The 24,861-nt window shown below is 44.0% G+C and overlaps 1 protein-coding gene across 12 annotated transcripts in view; it reads right to left on the bottom strand.

The window, feature by feature from the left end:
- Window positions 1–24,861, bottom strand: part of LOC126563720 (neural-cadherin) — a 678,265-nt gene that overhangs the window by 19,292 nt on the left and 634,112 nt on the right. For 8 of the 12 annotated variants that reach the window (XM_050220379.1, XM_050220372.1, XM_050220367.1 and 5 more), the window contains exons 14-16: window positions 21,489–21,604; window positions 19,679–19,843; window positions 6,488–6,625 (exon numbers count right to left, since the gene is read on the bottom strand). In XM_050220379.1, coding sequence (XP_050076336.1) covers window positions 6,488–6,625; window positions 19,679–19,843; window positions 21,489–21,604 — 419 coding nt within the window. Of the gene's footprint in view, window positions 1–6,487; window positions 6,626–17,888; window positions 18,048–19,678; window positions 19,844–21,488; window positions 21,605–24,861 lie in introns of all 12 variants that reach the window. The other 4 variants (XM_050220375.1, XM_050220377.1, XM_050220376.1 and 1 more) reach the window with 1 other exon arrangement.

Below are 24,861 nucleotides of genomic sequence, written 5' to 3'. Positions count from 1 at the left end.
AGGGGTGCTAGTGCTTGAGGAGAGACATTTCATCGCTTGTAAAGAGAGTCAACGTGTGTGTCCAAGTTGACCAAATGTGCTTTTCCCGATGGTAAATAATTAATTAAATACAGCTGGACAGAATTGGCTTAAATTGTTCTCTGCCTCGTATGTTTGCTTCTTGCTCTCTGTCCGGTTCGGATCGGTCAGGTATGGGGTGGTATACGGATGCAATGCATCGGTATAAGCATACTTTTGAGGGAGAATACCGATGTGCTCACCGTTCCGTACACGTGTGCGTGGTGAAGACTGATTAAATTAAAGCTCCTTTTCCCATCTCGCAACTGACCATTGTTGATGAAGCTGCGTTGCAAACCTGCGGTTAATATGTGGCTAACCTGTGCACACCAGGCTGGCACACACGAGCTTTCATCAGAAAAGCTGCATGGGTGAAAATGTTTTCCTTCCACCATCAACTCGAAACGCTCGTTGCGAGCGTTCCTTTTGATTGTTATGTTTAAAGGAAGCATCGTTTGTCCATAACGAGTGCCTCAGCTAACAACTGTAACTGTGGCGCTTAATGTAGGGAAGTTGAAATTCTTGTACGATTTTGCGGCACACGATGGCTGTCATAAATCAGGGTCCGATTCAATTAAACAACGTGCCTTGCAATCGAACGGCAAGGCCTCCCCGTTTGTTACGACACAAAATTAATATTAATTGATATTGGAAACGATCTGCGCCTGATGCTGCTGTTGGCGCTTGCTTGGACGTCGTTTTCGTCAGCAAAAATTGACGATGGGGACATGTTTGCACTGGCATTTTCTTGGTTCACTCACGGCTCAACAGCAGCAGCCAGTTTCTTCTAGTTCCAGCAAGATTCTAGATCTTTTATTTTCGCTTCACCAGTCAGTAAACGGAAGAGTTTTTTCAACCATCATGCATATTTTTCACCAATTTTCAACCCGTGTCCCAAAATCCTGGCAACGATCTTTTAGTGGAGGATACTCATAAAAGTAAAATAGTATCAAGTGGAAAACATGATTTCGCCGAACAAGGTTGGAGCGCCCGTGGGGTAGAGTTGTAAGAGGACGAATACAAGAAGCAACGTTTGAATTGCGCCCATCAGGAACATTTACATGAATATTTCAGCGACATCTCCACACGAAACACCAGGCTCAACCCTAAAGCCATTAGCTTTTATGACTTTCAAGATGCGACTTCTTCTCCGTTCTGTGTGCGCGTGTGTTTTTGGTTGGCAAAATTTTGCTGTTCTGCAATGCTTTCTCACGAACTCGCGCCCAGCGCTGCAGGACGGGCTGGAAGCATATTTTCACACTTCCGCAGAGCAGTTCGCGATCAGCAAGGTCTCTGCATGTTTCTATCGTACGGTTCAGCGGCATTCAACGAACCATCAAACTGTCGTTAGAAGGTAGTGCCGGGAACAGCCAAAAAAAAAGGCTCTGCATCGCGAAAAATTCGTTAAAAACGGCAGTCAGCGATGGTTCAGAGCCCGGAAACAATGGTAAACAGACAGGGAACGATCCGACAGCGTTTCGACAGCAGTTTGAAGCGGCCCAGCGAAGTTTCGGAGCATTCTAAGCACAGCACAAGGTATCATACAACCGATGATAGGGAGAAAAAATTGCACGACAAATTGAAAACAAAAGCAATGAAAGCAAGACAAAAATCAAATTAAATGTACAGCCCAGATTGAGGTTTTCCGGGCTTGCCACATTGCCAACGGTGACCTTTCCACCGCCGCTGGTAAAACTCCAAACGGAACACGAAACCGGGAGGACATTTCCTTTCCACAGCCGACAGAAGGATTACGGAAAGAATCGGATCAATTCTGGTTGCTTGAAGCCTTCAATATTTTAGCTGGCGGCTGGAAAATGTGTTGGATTATGGGTGTGTCGCTGCGTACGACCGATCGAAACAGTGGAGGACGAAGCCGGAAAATGAGATGAGAATAAAAAAGGAAAAATTTCTCCACCTCACCAGCACGCAGCGCAGGAGGCTTGCGAAATGTTTGGTCGATCGATTGAGAAATCCAATAAAACACACAAATGATGGATAAAAGTACATAAATAAATGGCGATTGAAGGTTCCATTTCGATTGCAAATAAAAACATTAAACATAAATTCCATCTCTTTTGTCGGGTGGTGCGGGTGGTGAGCATCATCCCAGGCACTCCGGGAGCTGAGCTGTGAGCAGTTTTCGCGAAAATACCCGCATTTTTACAGTGAATTAAATTTCGATTTCCGTGGATGAATAAATGGTTAATTGAGTGTATGAAAGCATCGTTAACGGGAATACATAGAAAACACTTATTGCACGTAAGAAACAGCAGATTTTGTGAGGGAGCGAGATACGGCGTGTTTAATTACTATTTTATTGGGACAGTGTTTTACGCTACGTCTGAGAGAGATTTATAATGTGTTTCGGGGAAAGTTTTCCTACTTCATCGGCCGGAAAAATACATCCTACAGGCATGACTTAAGTAAAACACGATGTCATGGCTGAAGCGTACCAAATGTCCAAATTAAACCACTTAAAGCAAGAGCGTTCCGGGGGGCTGCAAACCGACCGACGGCAACGCAAACGAACTATCATTAGTTAGCTATTTAATGCCAACGAAGAGTAGAAACACGGAACAGGCGAAAATAAGCAAACAATTTCATAATGTTCCTGTAATTTTTGATAGCTTAAGCTGCCGGTGGCAAACAGCAGCAAGCCAACTTGCCACCATCCAACAGCAGTGCTGGCGAAAACTCCGGCTGGCACTTGTTTTCCGGCGTCAGACGGTTCGGTTCCCTATCATCGTTGCACACGGGGGTAAATGGCATGGCATGGCGCAAGATGTCTGCGGGTCATGAAAAATGCATCAATGAAAATGTTCCTCATGACGGCAGAGCATAACCGAACAGGCAAAGTTGGACCTCCTCTTCCCGGTAATCGAGCTGGGGACATTGTGGTACCGGGACGAAACGTTCACAAATTCGGCTGCTTATCATAATTACGTTGTGCTTTAGGGACAACGGAACGAAGGCAGCAAAAGAGCACCGAACCCCTAGCCGATTATATTGCTGCAAGCTTCTTTAACAGATTTTTTTCGCTCTTGCTCTCCAGCGAATGGTGTACGTCTTTTCGGCGGAGGATGGCGAGCATTGAGGCGAAGAGAAATGAGGCAATTCTGTGCCAAAAGTCAGTAAAGAACTACCCTTTTTTGTGCCATTTTTGTACAGCCGTTTGATAAGTTCGTGATAAGTTTACCTCGTAAGTTCTGCTATCATCCACCAAACCACCACCTATCCCCCAAACCAGGTAACAAAAGTTAAAGCAGAACGTCTCCTTTTTATGCCAAGCAGCTTTTATTGCTCCTTGAGTGACACTTCCGGAACTCGAAACGATTGCTGCAGGATTACACTCTTTGCGCGGAACGGAAAGTGGATGGCCGAAGAAGCAAAACAGGAAATCTCGGGCTAAATATTCCAACCTTTCATTCACCACACACCATCATCACTATTGCTGTACCTTAGTAGCAGAAGAAGAAAAAAAAAAAAACAACGAGCCATCAAGGCAGTGTTTGAGTGGAAACAGAAATGTTCCACAAAAAAAAAAAGGTGGTCAACTTTGGCACAAGTGGCTGCGCATAAGCTTTCTTTCGCCGTCCCGGTGGGCAAAGCAGGCACACACGCACACACTTTTTGCGCTACGAATCCAATGTTTAAGAGGGCCACTTTTTAGTGCCTTCTAAGTCGACTTAAATATTATTTATTGAACCTTTGTCCCCATCGTTCACCATCACCGAACACCGTCGTGGTGGTACTACCAGGCCGTGCGGTGATAACCGAAAAAGTTTTGTTCACTCGCTCTCGTACGCTCGATTTGGAGATGCTGGTTTTTGTTGCTTTGCTTTATTCCCGGCTTTCCCGAATTTCCCGGAAATTGGTGTATAATTTCTTGCCTTCTTGGCCTCGTTAGGGACAGCCTCTGTAACCTCTACCTGGCAAGCGTTCTTTTTATGCTGCCAAAAAAAAGCATCGAAGCATAAAACAAGTAGAAGAGACAGAAAAGTTTTCGGCTAGCGAGATGAAAAAGTAAAGCAAGTCTGGAGACATCTTTTCTCATTTGTTACTTCCAAATGGGCCCATCCGGTCCGGAGAGGATGCGTTTAAAATACGATCTAAAGTAACCGTGATCTCCACACCGGTGGAAGGTTTCGTGTTGAGGAAGAACTTTTTGCTTCCTTTCGCAGGAAGCATACAGCGCTGCTATATAGATGAATAAATAGTGATCTTCACAGATGGTGTCCTGCAGAGAAGCGGCCTGGAACTGACGGATTTTGGCTAGTGCAGTGATGTGGCTCCTTCGATGTAAGATGTCTAAGATCACAAATTCAACGAAGATCACATATTTCACGCATCGATGGAATGAAAACGATGTGTGTGTGTGTGTGCTTGCGAGAGATTCCAGAGAATCGGCAAAGTTTTACCAAAGAAGCTCAAAAGCAGACTGACTTTGGTGGGATTGAAAGCTGAAAACTTCTTCCCTTGTTCTATTAACTCTCAGCCAAACGATAGACGAACTGTGCGACAAAAAGGCACACACACACATACACCGTGCAACAGCGACACACACACGGATGATATTCGATTCGATTTGCGATGTTTTTGTTTCATTCTTGGGTTCGCGCGTCCCAAACGATCCACTCGCTGGGCAAGCGTTAAATTTGCTAACTTTTAAGTGCTTCGCACAGACTACCCGAGAACGGTTCTAGAATCTGCTTTCGCTGCTACTAGAGCCAAGCAAAGCGGCACAAGTTGCCACACGTGGGTAAGTGTCGTCTACTCAGTAGCAGAACATTTCGATGTCATAAAAATGGCATCACAACCACCGGAACTGACTGCTGGCTGGTGGTAGTTGCGTCAAAGTTTTGTCTACCTTTTGCAAATGTATTTTTAATGGCCAACTTTATTGGCTGCGAGTTGCTTGAGTCCCTGCATTGGACTTCGTGTTTTGACTTTTTCTCTAAAATCAAAGTTCCCGTTTGGTAACCGCTGTCCGACTCAACAGGTGACGGTGGTCCGTTGGTTTTGTAAAAGCAAAGGACAGTTTGCATCGCATTTTGATGAGTGGCCGTTATCTTTTGACTGTTGTTTGCTTTCTTTGTGGGAAAGTTTGATGGAGTTCGATTTGGTGGTATCGTAAATCATAGTTACGACTGTCTGCGCTGTCTTTGCGGAAGGTTAGAAGGATTATTCTCGCTTTAACAGAAAGATAACGCAACGAATATTATCTGACAGACATTTTCTACCATCTCCATTCTACCAGCAAACTTTCTAACACAATCGACACAAAATTTCGCACGAAGCATTTTAATTGCAGCACGCGCTTTGACGCGCCCTAAATTGCATCCAATTAGTGCGCGAGCCAACTTTTCGCATCGGTAAGCTGAAATCGCTCATTTGAATTTATGACTTCTCGGTTCTCGGGATAAAAATGAAGCTTCCCGCTCGCCCGCCGCCCACGTGAGCTGCCTGTGAACGATGTGATGAAGTCATTAATTTACCGGAAGACCACCAGCAAGCAGATTAGTTCCGGCATTTTCATCGTTTTATAAACGAATGTTGACAGCCTCCCATCGTCGTTGCGTCGTTGCGTTTTGCTACACCAAGCCAAGCACTCCTGCTACGCCTGCCTTCTCGCCTGGTTACCTTATCCAACCAGCATTCCAGTTCCAGCACTGATATCGATGTCGATGTGAGGACATGGCAAGATAAATTGTGCAAAGTTTTTTGATTTATGACAGCTTACGACCGGAACCTCCGGAAAATCCGACCGGAGGATACTTATTGCAAAACGGGGTGTCGAAAGAAAGCGGTCTTCTCGGTCTGCTGGATGGCAGCGTTGGCGGCGGTTTCTGCAACCGACACATATTGAGAGGAAGCAAATGCTCATAATATTCTTGTCGTCGACGACGTCGTCGCATGATTAAGCCAATCTCCCAGTAGAGTCTATCGCTTGCGCTGAGAGGCTGAGATGACCGAAAGTGGGGAAAAACTTTCTCATGCTTCGTTGCCCGCAAGCTATTTCTGCATGCATGGCGCTCCAGAGAGACAGCACTTGCCATGCCCGGAAGTCAAATGGTCACACGACGGTTTAGAAACTATTCAATTTGCTCTTGATGTCAATGAAGTGATGTAGTGTGGTGGCTAAAGCTTTGGCAATGATGCGAAACCGAGACGGTTTATCGATTTGTTCGAATTCTTGCTGACTCTAGCTTGGAAGATGGTACACGATGCTTTCGATTGGTCGATGAAGGTGCTTTGGGTGGAAATGTTTTAGACACCAGACACGAGCGGTAAACGTACACGCATTTTGCTAAGCATCATTCGTAGGGCGGACGGAGCCCAAGTTCAATGCTGACCGAACGATGTCCGTACGAGAATACACGAGCGTAGTTAATTAAGGCTGCAATAGAACAGTGATGTGACGACTTACCTTGAGGACGAAAATCTCTCCGGTAGTTCGATTGATGTCGAACTTGCTGTTGGCAGGATTGTCCGGATCGATACCCTGACCGGTAAGGAAGTAGACGATGTTCTGTGGCCGATCCTTGTCACCATCGGTAGCCGTAACCTGTACACCACGAAACCACATTACCAAGGGTATGTTGTTCGGGTATGTATGTATGATATGAAAAGAGTACAACGAAAAAAGAATCAATCAGCGATGATACTTCGATTGAGCAGTAAGCAGGTTGGATGTCGCCTTGTAAAGGAGCAACTTATTTTTACGAGATTTAATCTACGACATGCAGTACTGGGACTGGGAAGATTTATGCAAATTGGATAAAACGAATCAAATCGGGATAAAGGGATTAGTACTAATAGCAAATTCAAAGCAATCTACGAGCAAGATGGTTAGTCAAACAGATTTTCCTTTTCCATTAGAAGATTTTCGAGTTAGTTTTGATGACCATCACCACTGCACACTGATGGAAACAGTAGACGAGCTGGTAAGGATTGAAAATTAAATGAATTAAATTTAAATTATTTACAACACAATTCTTTAGAAACAGTGCCATGCGCAACGATAAACACTGCACGCTCTCGCCTAGGTCGTACTTATATTGATCGAACGAAACACAGATTCAAGATGATTAGATTTCGCTAATCAAGACCATGTGGTTTGGGATGAGAAGGTTCTTTGAAGATAGCTGGATGGAATCGGTAAACAAGCGACGAAATTGAACCACTACCCGAGTTGGATAGAATCGGGTGCAAGAAGCAATCGAAGTAACAGACAAACAAAGCACATTGGTGGTACATTTTCCACCCGGCTGGACATGAAAGCATACTGTGTCGAACGGGTAGTCTTCGTCTGTGCGTCTGTTAAACGTGTTTTAGCTGCCCCGTTGCGTCGCCGACTACTGTTTGGTGCCGCTTGCATTAAAGAACTTTTCATCCCCGAAGCGATTCTTCGGGTACGTGCAGAAACGCACCTGCACCAACGGTGTGTTGTGTTGCAACCCGGATATTTCGAGTACCGCCCGGTTGACATTTTCACTCTCATAAAAAGGCCTAATGTGCGAGAGGATGGATTAGAATTTAATTAGCGCTCGGATCAAAAGGATTCCGTTGATGACACTATTTTGTCGCGTCGCGTCTCGTTGGCGATGCGCATCTTGCATCCTAGGTGCAGGTATCGCAAGTTGCATTTGGCAGGATTAAAGGATGTTGGAACCGGGTCGCACTAATGAGTGACATAAGCGGCCTGAGGTGAGCTCTGGGTGTACGTGTACGAATGCACCTCGGTTGCGATTTATGCATTGAAGGCATGTGGTCCATCCATGCGATCAGCTGCTGCAGCAGCACGCATACAAAGGGGTGTGCTAAGAAGCTTAACGGATTCCGTTGCGTGTGCTGCCGCCCGTACTTGGAAGTGAATCGAATAATCTAGCACTCTTCATAGTTAATTTTACGAATGAAAGCACGTCATAATTGGATCTAAGATGGCTCATTTCTTCGTTGCCATTTGCTGGAACGTGTCGGGTGCGTTGTGGATGTGAACGGTGGATTCTAGGGAACTTACAATGTACCGTCTTTCATTTGAATTCACCACTTATTAGCTACGAAGAGAAGATGTACATTATTTGCATATTGATAAAGATGCTAAACCACCATACAATTCCTGGTTAAAAGTGTATTTTAAGAGAAAATATTTTATCACGATTATTTAAGCGAGTTCTCAGAAAAATAGCACAGCAAAGCCAAGATAAAAGGTAAAACAACCGAGCATTCTGTCACAGCAACGGTAACACTGCGTGGGCTATCGGAAAATCAGGCTGTCTCGGCCGGCTCACCATGATAACGCGGACTTGTGCTAATATTAAGCACAAATCTTGGCTTCACTCCATCAAAGCATCGATCCACAAACCGGCTAGACAGTCCATCCATTTCGGTACTGGGATGCGATGGAAACCCCAACCAAATTAATCGCCCAACCTCGGCGTGGTTTTCGTGGCGTTGGGAAAGCTTGATCGGTTTTCGATTAAGTGTAAATTACGTCAGGCAGATTTGTTGCGGCAGATTGTAGCGATAAACGTTGTGGCAGCGCAGCAAATCAGGAGCTGATTTACGATGGGTTTGGGATTTGGAGCACCGGTCCGCTTGTCATGCTAGACAACGTTAATGCCCTTAGTCTTTTCGTCCGTCTGATAATCTGGTGTCGATTCGATAGAAGGTAAATTTAATCAAGAGCGATGAATGAAGGCGCTCGGTTATGTTTGTGCACAAAAGATCAACACACTGGATAAATTACAAAAACGGTAGGGTCAATTATACAGCGCACCTCTAGCATGTGGCCCTCTTTAAACTGTCGTTCAATTTTGATTCAATCTAGATAATAGCACGGGGGGGCACAAATTTAGATGAAACTATAATCAGCAAATAACTTTTCATTTTTGCTGTCCCACTATCGAAACCTCGTGTGCAGGGTAACAACGTTACAGTGCCGAAAATATGTTCCATTTCCCCGAGATGGAGTGTATCGTTGATAGGGCTAATGCAATTAAGTATGTTCGAAAAAGGTTCATGTCGATTTAATCACAACACAAAACTATCGACTGAATCGCAATCAGACAAGGGTGGTCGAGATGGTTGTACTGACCTCGCAGATTGTCGGTGTAAAAGGTTGGTGACTAATGGGCCGACTGGGAGCGTGTTACGACAAATTAGTGATTTGTTTCAATTTGTTCACACTCCCTTGGTGTATAAATTTGATACTTTATAACGCACCATGTTTCCCGCTGGAAAGGCAATTAACCTGGCAGGGACACATCGTGGCTGATATAAATGGGTTACCAATTCGATTTGCGATATAAAAGCGGGATCGTTTGGAGCTTTTTGTATTTAAGCTCGAATTGCATAGGAGTTGTTTTTTTGTTTGCCGATGAAATCATGCTCATCGGTGCACGGAAAAGGAGGGTGTGAAACAAATGTTTTCATGCTTTGTGATGGGAAAAATTTATTAAACATTTGCATCGTCGGCGCGGTGGGAATTTGTGAGGACTCCCTTGGTTGATTATAGTTTTTGGAAAATAATAGCTGATGTAATTTACTACTTCCGTCTGAGTGTTTTCCTACGCTACCGGTTGCCGGATGCTGCCACACATCGGTGGTTCAGGTGATTGGAATAGCATGTTCCAACGTTCCAGAGCATAGTCGTTTTTTTTTCGCTTTCAACCACACATCCTATCTCATAGGAAGTTTTAAATGATTGTTGAATAAACTATATGCTTGTTGGTTGAACTATGTACTACGCAATCGCTGACAGATGCAAAATGTAACATAAACGCATCGTAATGAAAAGATTAAACGTTGGATTAAAGTTGTTTTAAGTGTGGTATGAGTGTCAAACTAAATAATGCTATTCGCATAAACCTTTTATCGCATGACAAACTTTACATCAAAGCACTTTACATCCTAAGCTGTATGTATCCGCTTCACCGTTCCACAGACACATGCAAACAAAGGCCACAACGTTATTATAACATTTGTGCTACTTTAATTTCATTAGCTTGTGGAAAAATCTTGCGTGCAGTGTCACGATAAATGCAGCGCACGCTTAAAAGTGTTTTGTTTTAAAAGAACACAAAGAAAACTAGAGAACAACTTGGGTCAGGATTACTTTCTCCCTTAAGAAGGTGCCTTCCGAGCAGTGCTGTGAAAATATACCACTCAACTGGGCTTTGAGCCGCCTAAGATGAACGACCGAGTTTTCGAGCTTTTCTTCCAATTTCTGTGAAAAGTTAGATAATAATAAAAAAAAAAAACGAAATGATCAAGTATCGGGTACAGGTAAACCGTACACCGAAAGGCGGTGCCCAGGAACCGTGTGCTCAAGTGGAGTGAGAAAAGTAATTTTCATATTTCATATCTACGATAACTTAGCCAGACAGATAACCTCGTCTGCACTGCCTGTCTGTTGGACAAAGAAGAATTGTTGTGAACTATCGGTGGCTTGGGGAACGTACGGTGTGCGGGAAGGCCAGGGCCAAAGTGTTACCCTGGAATAGGAGCAAAAACGAGTGCAGCAGATAATCAACATCTTCTACCACTTCATCGGTTCGAGGTTTTGAATGGCAAGCTTACCTTTCGCGAGGTCGCTCTCAAAAGATCGCACGACAAAGCGCACGGATGAAATATTGAATCTTAAGAAATTCCTCACTTGCCTGATGGTGCCTGAGGTACACTCAGGGTGGAACAAGCGAAGGCGAAGGGGGGCTATAGTTTTGTAACGAAATCTGTCGAACGGCTGCGGTTGAACGGTACCGAAACTTTGTAATTTAGCATCCTATTCGATTTTCGCTACTATCGCCCGCTATCACACGCTGCTTCTTCGACACCATCATCATCAGTAGTTGCAAAATTGTTGTTTAGTTTTTGGTTTTATCGTCGGATAATGCAGCAAAAAGTATACATACACACACACACATACCTTTCGCTGTAATATTAGCTCGTAGAAAGCTTTCGGTAATTGGTTTTCTTTGCAAACGGGCTGGTAATTCTTTACCGTCATCGGATACTGCAGGAAAAATGCTACAACAGTAGCACGAGCATCAGCCGACAAGAAAAAGCACTAGCGCAGTTGTTCTGGATGAGCGAAGCTGTTTGGCAAGATTGGCACCGGTAGGATGCACATGCCAAAACTGCTATGATGGGTAATGATGCACAATAAGGTCAACGACGATGGAGAGGCGCATAAAAAAAGTTGCAAGAAAAGAAAAAAAAACAAATCATCTAAATAATGTTACGTCAGTTCGGTGTTAAGGCACCGCAATTGGCAAAAGTGCATCCTTCTTAAAAGCGCACAAAAAAGAGAGAAAAGCGTACAACAGCTATTTTTTGCCCTAAACTGATCCAACCCAAAATATGCTGTGGCACGTTCCGATTTCTTTTCACCGTATTTATGCGAAATGATTTATTGCCAGTAACACAACGTTTATAAAAGCAAGCATCGAACGTTTGGTAGCAGAGGATATCTTCATACACTTTCCATGTTTTTAGAATACTTGGCAATGTGTTATTCGTGCGAGTAATAGGGTGCGGGTTTTGAAAGCAATCGATTTCGACAGACTTCCGAAAGCAGTCATAATTGTGCTGGTGATCGCAACATTTTTCCCACCACCAATTCCTTATTCGGAAAGCATGTGTTCGGTGCCGGAAATGATGCAAGTGATCCCAAGAAAGTCTTCGATAGTCTGGTAGTTTTCGAGCAGCAGAACAAGCTGGCAGACGAGGCAAAGGTACGTTAAACCAACAATTTGGTTGTGTAGTCATTCAGCAAACAACTGTAAGCAGCAATTGATCATTCCTTTGCAAATTTGCAAACCGAAATGCTAACCATTCATCTTGTTCGCATCACGTTCGAAAGGAAAGGAACAGATTGTGTGAAGCCCAGTCAAACCATCGGAAGGTTCAGCATTGGGTGAATGGCTTTGTCATTTGTTTTGCTGTCCGGGGGGCCAATTTTCAATGGCCAGTTTTTTCGTTTGCTTATTTTGGATCCTTTTAGCTAGTGGTATGCATAATTCATCAAACAAATGAGCTCTTGTCTAGTGGTCCGACAGATGAGATTGGTAGAAGAGCGAGTCCAACATTTTCTCTCGCTTAGCCTTTCGTTGCTCAACCGAATTGGTTCGTCAAAATTTTAACACTCGACCTTTGATGTTACCTCACCGGTCAAGATGTGCAAGAATGTATCGTTTCGGGACGGAGTAGATAACGTAAAAAAGCATAAAACAACAATAACATTTCAATTCAGAAAACTGTCCATCCATCAAAAAGGGGTCCTTCTTCCTGACGACCGAGTTAGTTCGTTGGGTTAGGTTTTAATGGAAAAACGGGGTTTACAATTTCTCTCTCAAGCACAGCATTCTTTCACATTTTCTTAGAACTCAAACCCAACAATTCGTCATGTTGGGTACCGGAGCCTGGCCGGCAAGCAATGAAAACACAGCTTCCGAGAAATGGCACAACAATAAAAAAAAAAAAAAACGCAAACTAACTCCCACCGAACAACTCGGGAATAGTTTTGCACTAGAAATCCTATGCTTCCCTAGACGAATCGAGCTGCCACAATGCTACCAACTTGTCTACATGCGTGCGCTTCTATCGTTGGGAAATAGTAACCTCGGTAACCTACCCTCATCGTCCTATGCAATGGGCAAAGCAGCAAAGTCGCACCGACAACGCGATGTGGCGCAAACAGAATGTTCATAAATTTCACTCGCGTTGAACCAAACTGACAGTAGCTGCATTTGCAGACCAGATTCGTGAGGCAAGCTGCCGGAAACGTGGGTAAGTAATGCGAACGGAAACAGCAGTAAGAAGACGCGGCGCGCACACTGACCCTGCAGCTATTGGTGCGCAATTTTTGTGATGCTTGAATGGAGGGAGAAAATGCACTGAATAAAAGGAAATCTAACGATAAGAGAGGAAAAAAAGACTAAGCGTCCACTCGGTTCAAATGAAACTTGAATGAAGAATCGGAACATCGGAAGAAAACGCTAGCAAAACGATCACTAGGTACAACTTGAAAAGATACTCAGAAATTGTTGCTAGCTGCCAGGAATAGATACAGAGCGAGCGTGAGAGCGAAAGAGACAAATAATCGCATGAGAAAGAAAAATGCAACAAGAAAATTGGCACACGCAAAAAAGGAGCCAAAAAGAAATGGCATGAAAATGGACAAAACTGTTGCCTAGAACAAATTGTTCTAACGAGATTTTAATTGAATTTGGAAAGTTGGAATGCTTTTCGTTTCTGCGTTCTGCATTTTTTTTTGTTCCCATTTTGGGGTTTCATTGGACGAAACAGTGAACAAACACTGTGTATCGGGATCGGCGTGAAGCAGGTGGAAGCATTCCAAAGCTTTTCCCGGTGCGCCCCATTTCACCTCATCCCACCATGCGATGGAAAATGCTCCATAGAGGGAAAAAGATACAATTTTTCCACACTGTCACTACTACTTGTGATCTTCCGCTTGTGATTTTCCCATGGCTTTCCCCGGTTTCTCACAGTATTGTAGTGTTAGTGGACGGAAAAGCTTCAAAGGCAGCGAAAGCAACAAAAAAAAACGATGGTCATTTTCTGCATCGCATTCGTCATTCCGAGCTGGCACCGCTGGCAGACAAGGTTGTGTCGGTCACGGTAGCGATTCATCATTAAAACTCAGCTCAACTTCCGTTCTCCCGATGGGCAAACGATGGGAAGCACAGGAATAGACAGGTAAATTACTTAATTTCCGTTCATTAGACAGCACCGAGGCACCACCGGGTAAAACTCACGGCAAAGTTCTTTGAAATTTTTAAGCAGTAAGGCGCCGATGTGCTGTGCTAGAAATAACTTAGAAAATATCGGAAATACTACGAAAAACTGGCGCGTCTTTATACGAAACGGAGGCTTATGTTGTACGTAGACTCAAGACACAAAACTGTTGTCTCATTCATGTAACGCGTATCGTTTAAAGTTATTGAGCTACTTAACGTTTTGTCAACGCGAGAAGATCCTATCGGATAAGATTACCGTCACCTTCAAGCGTCTGTCACCGTGACGAATTTCAACATGGATCGCACGCGAACGATTATCGCCAGCATCGACACGGAAAGTGCCATTGTGCCTTACGCACTCTTTAATATCCATTAGTGTGCGCCACTCAGCGTGTTATGGGTTTAGCGGGCAAGAAGTTTAAATCTGAGGGTCCCATTTTACGCACATGATAGTCATGGAAATTTGCCTAAGTACCACATAAAAGGGGAAATATCATTTTGGATTCGTAAATTGGAATAAGGTTGGCGTGCGTGCAGTTTAATTCCGACGGTTGGCTGTGTACGAAAGAAAAAAGGCGGCCAACGATCAGCGAGCTTAAATGCGCAGACATTGTGTGGAAGGCTATTGAGCGTTTTGTACATTTAAAGAGCTTTAGTTTAAATATCACCAAGCGTGATGTAAGCAAGATAATACCCGAAATAACAATTAATGACCATGTCATTATCCACTAGCACATGCGTGCGTGTGCCCGCTTCTTTCACGTCCACATCAAGGGGTAGTTGCTTTTAATTCCAATATTTGGTGCTTTAACAAAACGGACCAACGCACAATTATGGGGTAGTCGGTGGCCGACAATTTTATTCCTATTTTAGGCACGCAGCTGGTATGCGATGATTGTTACATTGAAATCATTGGAATTGCGAAAAAGCGCCCTCCCTCTCTCTGGGGCAGGATTTATACATCGCTTCGGTTGATGGTGAGCTTCATTTGCGTGATTGCCGATGAACGCAATTTGATAATGAAACATCGTCCAAAACCAAGTCGAGCAGGCAGAAAAGATTGTCCAACAAGGGGACAAGCGACGTGGTACAGAGTAAGGCAAGTCATTCCCACAGAAAGAAAAAAAAATCGACCCATAACACCATGGAAACATGGTCGGAACGGTTGATTTGATAAAGAAAATTCGTTTTTCCTTTCCGGGTGGACAGCAACTATGTGCATGTGGCTTGCGGCTTGTTAGTATCGAGAGATTGAATGTGTGTGTGTGTGTGTGTATGTGCCTATTTTTTCGTTGTTGTCTTGTCTTGTTTTCCACTAATTTTGCTTTCAGCACGGCACATCTTTCTGCCGGAATAGGGGGAAAAAACACCGGAAAACAGACGTCGAAGGACGATTCAATCGGAAATGGACCCGGAGTGAGATTTTGCTTGCAGTTTTTCTTCCTCTTCTTCACGTTTTTTTGCATTTCTCATTCACAACCGCAAGCAATAGAAAGCGTAATCCGGTAGTTGGTGCAAGGCACCAAAAACGAAAGCAAGGACGAAAAGCGTTTCCAGGAATGCTTATTCGTTACCACGACACAGGACACCGAACCAATGTCACTGTTGTTCGTTTGTCCTTGGCATAAATATCGAATTAATTCCCGGATGAAACATTCTCTTCCCTAGCTATGCTTTTTTTAGGCTCCAATTCTTTTATTTGTAAACCATTCGCCAAGCGCACAGCACATTGAGCAATGTCACTGTGTTCTATCGTTTTAATATTGAGTGGATTGATTTGTTTTTCTATTCCAAAGAAAAGGTAGTACAAAAAGCGGACCTGCCTGTTGGTACATTGCTTTCGGGCACGCTGGGCGCAACAGAAAGATCAGGGAGCAAAAGCGAAGCTCAAATATGATGGCACACTGCGGCAAAGGAATGCCGTCTCGGCGAGTGTGGAATGTATTTTCGTTAGTCGGCTCGCGGCACCTTATACAAAACTGGATGACGATGTAACGAATGTTCCGGTTTGGAACGTCAAAGCCGAAGCTCTCCGTGCTCAGTTGCTCAAGGTGGGATTCAATTTTGAGTAGCAGATAATTGAATTTTCAAATCCAACGCCCATACGTCGTCGTCGGGCGTGGATATGCAAAAGCGTATTTTTTTTTCTTTTTTATTCCTTGAAGCTGCTGTTTCGACGTTTTAAGGAAAAGAGAAAAATAGCAAAGAATTTCACTTCTACAAAATCTCACGCTGAATGGGATCATGCATTTCTGGTGAACCTATTTCCCGGTGCAGCTGTACCAGGGGTGGCCGCTCTGCACTGCCATTTGAATGTTACCCGTGCGATTTGCTGGCGGTTGGTGGCTCTGGATGCAATTTCCTCTCTAATGCCCATTTTCGCCTTTACACTCTTATCGGTTCGTCTTTTTCGAACCGCACTTGTCAAGGTGTGAAATCGAATGAAAAGCACCAAGTCACCTAAACTCGCGCATGATTGACAGAATGTATTGCAGCGTACGATCGAGCGAATAACTTCACTCCATTTCAATCTTTCAATTTTACGCGACTTTGAACGCGACATCACGATGACATGCGTGCAGAGCATAAATTTGTGAGCAAACAGGTATGCCGCCGTAAATGAAGTCGATGGCATAATGTTTGCTTTCCAATTTGCAAACTTTGGTGCTTGTAAAAGGAAGATTTCACGTCCGAAACAACCCCGTCGTCAAAACAGCAAACAGCGGCTTCGTCGGAAATGGTAACTTTAATGTCAACAAAACCACACGTAAACCTTCTGGGAATGGGAATTCCTGCACATTCTTACGTAAAGGGGCCAACTCTGCACGAGCAGCATTAGCTGGAAAGGAAAGATTTAAGCAAGTGGTACGGATATTTCGTAGAATTCAAAGAAACAAGCTTGAAACAACCAAACTGTGCTGGAACGCGTTTGCAGGGGTCTGTGGGTTTGTAGAAAGTCCTGTTGGGGATATACTCGAAAAGGAAAATACCTGGAACTTGGTTAGAATGATTTTTGGTACACACATACAATTCAGTTACTGTAACATTGTCTAGGACTGGGGAAGCGTCACCAGTGTCTTCAAACACAATTAAACTAATGTGAGGAAAGTGTGGGTACTGAGAACAAAGAATTTGCACTGTGGCGTACGTTAAATGGCTCGCTGGCGGAAAGTAAATAACGTTTAATTAATCCTACACTTAGTTGACGATGAACGGAACACCTTCCGCAGGTAAAGAGGTATGGAAAAACGGAGTAGATTGTGTTCTTCTGATGAAAACCTTAGCGTATATAGGCAAGAAAAAGATTATAAAAAGATCGAAGTATATCAGAAACCAGGAGTTTATCTGGAGATGGAATTCCGGTCGTTTGTAAGATAAAACTTCATATTGATAAAGTTTTATGACTTGTAGACTGGATTTTTTCTACTTGCAGTAGTATAGCCAAGCAACGGTCAGTTCTATACAACAATAAAGGTTAGTAATACAGAAAGCGATTGTGCAGAAAACCACTACCATCAGCAGGTATACTATTGTATCCCTCCCTACATCCCTTAGTAACCATCAGGACTGTCAGATCTGGCCCGAGTTCGGCCTGTAGGTGTTACCCAGCGATAAGGCCTTGTCCTACGTAGAAGTCGATTTACGCCAACTGTCAAGTCGATTAACATGCTACCCATACTCTCGATTGAAAGTACACGTAACCGTTGTTAAACGAAAGCCATGGTACAGTGACTACGAACAGAGCCCTCAGCAAGCGGGAGAGACAGAGCGAGAGTAGCGACAGGGAGATAATATTGAAAGTTATTGTAGGCTTGGGTTTTGTTCGATTCAGTACCACTTTGATGGATGGATTAACGTTCACCCGTTGGTACGGGAATACACCGGGCAAGGCTTTAGTGGCTGTGAGAGTGAGGACAAAGCGTAAACAGGAAGGAATCGATCAGTAACGCAAGCAGCAGAGCCCACTATCGCACGAAAACCATACAAAGGGAAACATTTCCCCGTAAGACACCGTCACCAAAAGCAATACCACCACCACCACAAAGCACTATATATATGGGGAACAACCTGCATAATCGGAAACGGGACGGCCAGTTCTTCGTCCATCGTGCGCTCGTAGACCTGCTGCGGGAAGCTCGGCGGCATATCGTTCACGTCCTTAACGTTGATCACAATGATCGTTTCGTTTTCGTTCAAACTATCGGAGGCAACCAGCGTCAGATGGTACTGATGGGCAAAAACGGGTAAAAGGGAAGAGACCATGTTGCAATTAGTTAACGGTTTGCTGCACGTATTGCGCACCGCGGAGGCGGAAGGTGTGCGGACTTAAATTTTGCGTGATCCGATTAACTACCCCCGGAGGTGGTTTGGAACTGTAACGGAGAAATATGAAGGCGCACGAAGAAAAACGATGACGGAGAATAGAGGTGTAGCCTATCAATTGCCGGGCAAAACCGGAGAGCGCATACATTATTCAACAAGTTGTAAGCCGATCGGCCCATTGGCAAAACCACGGAAAATCGTGGCATACGGCACAGCTGCTACCCGGCCCATCGCGGACTCGGCCCAGCGCGGATGGTAATTTACATCACCCACCCGAGCACATCAAACTCTGCGTTCGATTGGAAGATTTCAGGAAGACACAGGACCGGAACCACAACGGTGAAATATTTACGATTACTTTCTGTTTGATTTGCGGTGGGAAAACTTCAACATTGGGAACCGCCGCTGCGGGGTGACCGGAATTTTGCGTCAAACTATCAGCATCGCCGGGCACATCCGACAGAAGGTTCATAAATTCTGCCGCAGCTTGCAAATTTCCATTCACTCCCGCCCATCAGTGCGCACCTGCTTTACCAATAAATAGAGCACTCTCGCGGCACCGATTAAAAATGGCCACCAAACCACGACCCACACGGTTGACCAATCCGGTTGCTCTTCTTCCCTTCCGGACATGGGTTCGCATTTTCCAACGTCCAGCAACAAAACCGCAGACTGTGCGGTACGAAACAGTGCAAAGCATTCGCTTGGGAAACCATTCTGTCAATGAGTTATGGAAAATAAATGAATTATCAATTTTATAGCCCATTTAGAATTGCCGCAGGTCGCAGCAGTGGTAGTTTCGCTCCGCTCGCACTGTGGGAAACACACACACGCACAGCCCGTGTTGTTACCGATGGAAATTAGGTGATAAAATTTAATCAGTTGTAAATCTGATTTCGAACATTAGCGAAACATATGGTGCGAGTACTTGATGGGGTTTGTTGGCTGTAGTAGTGAGTGAAGAGTAGATCTATCCCACGGAAAGATAAACGCATTATGCGATGTTTTAAGATATGCGTACGTAAACACGTACACGAAAGCGTTTAATATCGCCACAGTGACCTTGTGCATGGGTTGCGACATTTTGATACGAAAATTTGCACCTGTAAAACATTCATTATCTGCTGGAATCGATGTGGTTTACAAAACAGCCCGAAGTTTGAACAATATTAAGGCTCAAATTGCTCAACTTGGGTGCAATATTTTCGAATATTAAATTACTTCGATGGAGCTGTAGTGTACGGTATCTTCAAGCCTATCTGAAATTATTGAAATTTGTGGAAATCTGTTGACCAACCATGCAGATATTAAAGGAATATTAAAATTTTTCAAACAAGCATTCTTAAAAAGGTTCGTACGTAGGACAGTTGAAACTATAAAACACTCGAGGAAGGTTACAAAATGAAAATTCGAAATGGATCAAACCATAGACGAGGCAAACGAACTCAATGCTGGTTAAATGAGGGCAAAAGGAATGATGCAAGGAACGGAGAAAAAAAAACAGGAGGACTTTTGAGCGAAATTGCATGTTCGACCTGCAGGACACGTTTGGGTAGGTTCCGATCGTCCTCCTCGGTAATCTGCGTTCGGTACGTTGGCCGCTCGAAAACGGGCGGATTATCGTTGACGTCCTTTACGTGAATCACGACGGTCGTGTAGTTCTCCTTCAGGTTATCCGATGCTGCGAGACGTAGTTCGTACTGGTGCGCCGAGCATGTGTGCGTGTGAAAGCATTGAAGTATAGGGAAGAGACACAGAACAGATTAATGGGTGAGAGGATAAAGCAACTCCCTTCGTCTACAATGGTCCATTTTGATGAGTGGTGAAAGCTGTTAGGGTTTTCGCAATCCGTCAACGGTACTTCTTTCCTATGGTTACGCGACATAAATCCTGGGGATCGTTGTACCGTTTCGCTAGGTTCCAACGAACCCACAGGCACTCGTGGACTGTGCAATGCTGCTCATTCTCAAAATGGATTAGAAAAGCCATTGACCACCGCTGTGTTAAGCTATTACCAAAACCCTAAGGGAGTTCAATCAACGCAGAGTGAACTTTTAGCAACAATCCACTGTAATGTGCGCTATTGGTTCGAAAATAAATCGCAAAAAAAAACCGAGGCATATCGCTCATAAACAATAGCCATAAAACGTTTCGTTGTAAGCCGAAAGGAACAGGCCAATCTGGGACACAAGCTAACTTTGTCCTCGGAACCGAATTTCTCCACAGGCTATACACCGATACACCGCTGTTGGTTTTGTTTTATGTCAATTCACGGCAGGAAATCGCCCATTACCTGATTATCCCTACAAAACGATGCTGTGCTGCGCTCTCTTGAACGCTTTCGACGATAAGGGTGTCTGAGTGCGTTTCTGTAGTCGTTATATATATACACATCCAATCTTATGTCCGCTGCAATGGAGGGCTTTCAATTTTCAATCGCGTTTACCACGCCAGATTTAATGCGGCATAAATTTTCCACATCATTGTTACGATTAATCACAGCCCACTCACTCCCATTCACACACATATCTATGCATACGATGCGCAAAACGATCGAAATGTTATGTCTGTTATTGAGTAGTGGTATAATATATTTAAACTGGGAAGAATTAAACTCTTCGTTTTTTGTTCGGTGGGAAGTTTTTTTTTTTGCGCTGGTTTTGATTTCTACATCCATTTTTATAGTCATCGTCACAATGCACACCAACATTTTGGATGTGAACGTACGCTTCCGTACCGGAAGGCACGTAAAAATAATAAATCTATCCATTTGATTTTTGCTGCGTCGTCGCCGGTCGTTTTTCGTCCGTGTGTATTTTTCCTTCTTTGCTCTGCCACTCCTGGGAAGAATAAACGATGATATAAAACTGTGCGCAGATCGAGCACTTGCGTGCGAACGCGGTTTTCATCCACCCGATCAAAAACCCCGCGATAGGTGTGATAACGTAAATCGATGCACTTTGAACGTGCACGAATATCATATGTGCAGGACGGAACGCAAAACGAGCGCACAAAACCAACAAACGCATAAACAAATAGAAACGCACTCATGGCACCACTTATAAACGTCGGCTTTCGACAGAGAGAGAGAGAGAAAGAGAGAAAGCAGCGTGGTTACCCATAAACTGTAGCAATAAAATGTCGAACAAAAATAATTCCATGTCAGGGAGTTGTGTTCAGCATGTTCCTTTGTGCGCATTGTACGTTTTCACCTTGAACGATGGAGGCGCCCGGTAGCTTGTACCGGCTTAGCAAAGTGAAGTGATCTCTCGCTCTGTTGGGTGGATACGGCACAAAACGTGTGCCGCAATCGAAAAACCATTGCAAAACGGTGCTTGTACTTACTCGTTTCCTCGTCTCGTAGTCTAGGGCGCCGGCGACGTAGATAGCGCCCGTCATGTTCTTGACGGCGAAGGCACCGCCTATGTTACCGCTCGTGATCTCATATCGAATACGCGACGCTGAAATAAAAGGAGCAAACAAGTGGGTTAAACATCAGGTGCATAAAAGGAAACAGTGTCTGGAAAGAGGTTATAAAATAGAGACAACAGTTTAACTCAACCTTAAACACACACAAATTGTGATCACTCAATCAGTGCCAGTTCGCTGTGTGTTAGAGTGATGATTTAGACTTTGTGTTTGTCGAGCGCATGTCGTTACCTTCTATGCGAACACGTGTCACGATAATAATTTCTTACATGTGTCTTCTAAAGTCTTCAGTCGGTAGTGAGTGTTTCGATTCAACAGGAAGAGCTCCCGCAAAGTGAGTTGAAGAGTTAAGAATTAAAATAACTGCTCTGGGAAATGAACGTACTTCCCATGACATATTGAATAAAAGAAAGATGACAACGCTCGAAAGTTTCTCCTTTATATTGTTTAATGTATTCAAATACGCTTGTACCGGTGAAAGATAAATGCAAACAAAAACAAAACTACGCTCGGAAACAATCAAAGATCAATCCTGAGGGAGAAGATTGGATTTAGTTTGACATGGGAGAAAATTTTACAACCATAAGTTGTGCCTTACAAGCATACACCCAGCTACCGTTTTCATGGTGGTGTGGTAAACAAAAAAGCTAGCACCAGTCGCAGTCGTTAAAGAAGCGAAAGGCGAACCCAACAAACCAGAATTCACTTTACCTTGGCTACGTTGACACTTTGCAGGCATGCCGGAACATCAAAGGAAAATAAATACTATACCGCCACTGTTGGCACCGTTCTGGCCCGTGTGCGTTACATTATACTGTCGAAAAGGGCGAGAAAACGTGCCAGAACAACGGAGCAGCTAGTACGCTTCGTGCTTTTTACACGATGATGCAAATAATGGCAACAACTTGCGTCACCGTTCATGCCAAAATCTCCCGTACAAAAACTGTGGCCGGATTAAAGTGTCAAGTACATTACGATTAAAGCTGACAGCAACACACCCAACCGTCGGTTAAAGTTCCGACCAGAGCTTTGCTTGGGGTGAAAAATATTCGAACAACAGTCTCGATTCTTGGTAGGTAACAGGTTTAAAACGGTAAGCAGATGCAAGGTGTGCCAATTGCCAAGTTCGCCTACCGAGAACGACTCAAACGACCCTGCTCAAACGACCCTCAAACGATCACGCAAAACGGCTCCGATAAGCTTTGTTTGTTACGTGGGGAGGCGGTTTGATCCACTTGTGTGCTTTAGCCACAAAATAACCTGCCAAAAAGTTCGTTCGATCCTTTTCCATCAGCAGCCACATGTTATTTTTCAATTTCAATAGAAACACATTGCACATTGCGAGTGACAATACGTTCGTGGGGTAGCGTTTGATATATTTTTGTACTTATTCATGTGGAGTTCCATGCTTCATAAAACAATTGATAAAAATGAACATACACCACACGAAAAATCGAATGATTTTTATTGACAAAAAAAAGTAGCAAGTAGCGACGACAAAAAAAGGAAAATACAAAGAGCAAGAAAGGGAAATAATAATGGTGAAACAACATAAATATCGCTGTTGGCGCTTAAAACTTAACCCTGCTCCGGGGGGTTTGGGTTGGCAACATTTATGAGGATGCACACATAACGTACATCCAAACACACACGCATAACGTTATGCATTGTACCCAGAAGTGATCCCTTTTTGGCCGGAAATGAAAATTACTGTTGCGGTGTAAATAGATAAAAGGGTAAAACAAATTTGGAGATAATGCTAACCAAATACGAAATGCCATGTCTGTTGTTTATTTCACCCGTTGCTGAACCGTTTTGCTGTAGTTTTTGGAAACTTCCAGATATGGTTGCGTCGGTGTGTTTCGACAAAAAGTCAACCAATGTAGGAGTGGTAAAACATTGGTATCACGATACACTCGATTCCAGAACTGGCTAAACCTCAATGCCAAAACACTCGAGCAATTGGATATTCGAGTTTTTCGGGCAGAATAAGCGAGCAAATGAACAGACAAAATATGAACTTTCACGGGTCTCTACTACTGGCAGCAATGTTGAGATATGGGAAATGCTGTTTTTTTCTTGTTCGATTGTTAGATGGAGAAGGAATAATTTGGAGACTCCACGAAGGATAAAACGTTCACCAGGAAATGGTTCGTGCAACTTCACACAGAGAGCTTTGAAGTAGCGTTTGAATTTACCAGCTAAACTATCAACACCAATTTATGACTGAAGACCACAAGCAGACACCACACACGCACACACAAAACATCCAGCCACTGGTAGCAGAGAGTACATTCGGAAAGTTTTTGGGATGCATTACGCCGTCACTTCGAAAGCCGGATGCCTTGAATCGTTTTAATAGTCTGTCGGGTTCACTGTAGCGCTCGCATCCCCAGAAAGCACACGCGAACGAAACAATGTTGCAGCGTCGCGGGACACGTTCTACTGTTCGCAACTCACACAACCGTCACACGAATGCGGCGATGACGACCGGATTCGTTTGTTACCACTGTTTGGCGGACATTTCCGTTTGCTTCTTTTTAGCAAAACGAGCGTGCCCCGGCGTACGGTAGGAAGCGTTGTCAGATAAATTATTGTTGACATTTATGCTTCGTTGCAGCAGCCCGTGTGCGATGCGCGTCGTTATCATCGTTCCGTGGTAGTGTGGTTTCATCGCGAGCACGACACGCAACAACAACAAACAATGAAACTGACAAAAAAAGGCGCCCTTGGCTGGTTGTGTAGTGCATGCGTGTTCTTGCTTAGATGCATGCGCTGGTGACATGGCGCATGGCTTCACGAAGGCTGACCTGATTATGTGCCGTGCTGGGAATCCTTTTAAGCGTCCCCGAACCGGAAGACTGATGACGAAAAGAAAGCTCATCCATTTTCTGATCAGTACTCCCCGGTCGAGATCGGCGACGCAGCGGAACCGAAACTTCGTTGATTGGAACGGCTCAGCACAAAAGGGATGCTCTCGGGCTGGGGCATGGACGGTTGCTTGTTTGAAAGATGCTGGAATTAATTTAAATTAGCTCGTCCGGTTACCCGGCCGTGTGCAGCAGTACGCCGTGTTTTCATGCGCGATGCATACACGAACCAGCACCGAATGCAAATTTATTGCATTCCTATCGATGCATCACCTCATTTGCAAGTGTCTACCGCGTGACATGTCACTTAGAAACTTTCATAAAACGAAACTTTCGGTTCATATTTATCTTGGCTTTTTTCATTTATCTGAAATTTGCTATGAGATTTTATTGAATGTGGTTTTAAACCAGAAACATTT

Source organism: Anopheles maculipalpis, chromosome 3RL (assembly GCF_943734695.1).
Source record: "Anopheles maculipalpis chromosome 3RL, idAnoMacuDA_375_x, whole genome shotgun sequence".
In the NCBI taxonomy this organism is placed as follows: Eukaryota; Metazoa; Arthropoda; class Insecta; order Diptera; family Culicidae; genus Anopheles; species Anopheles maculipalpis.
This window is presented reverse-complemented; position numbering and strand designations above follow the sequence as displayed.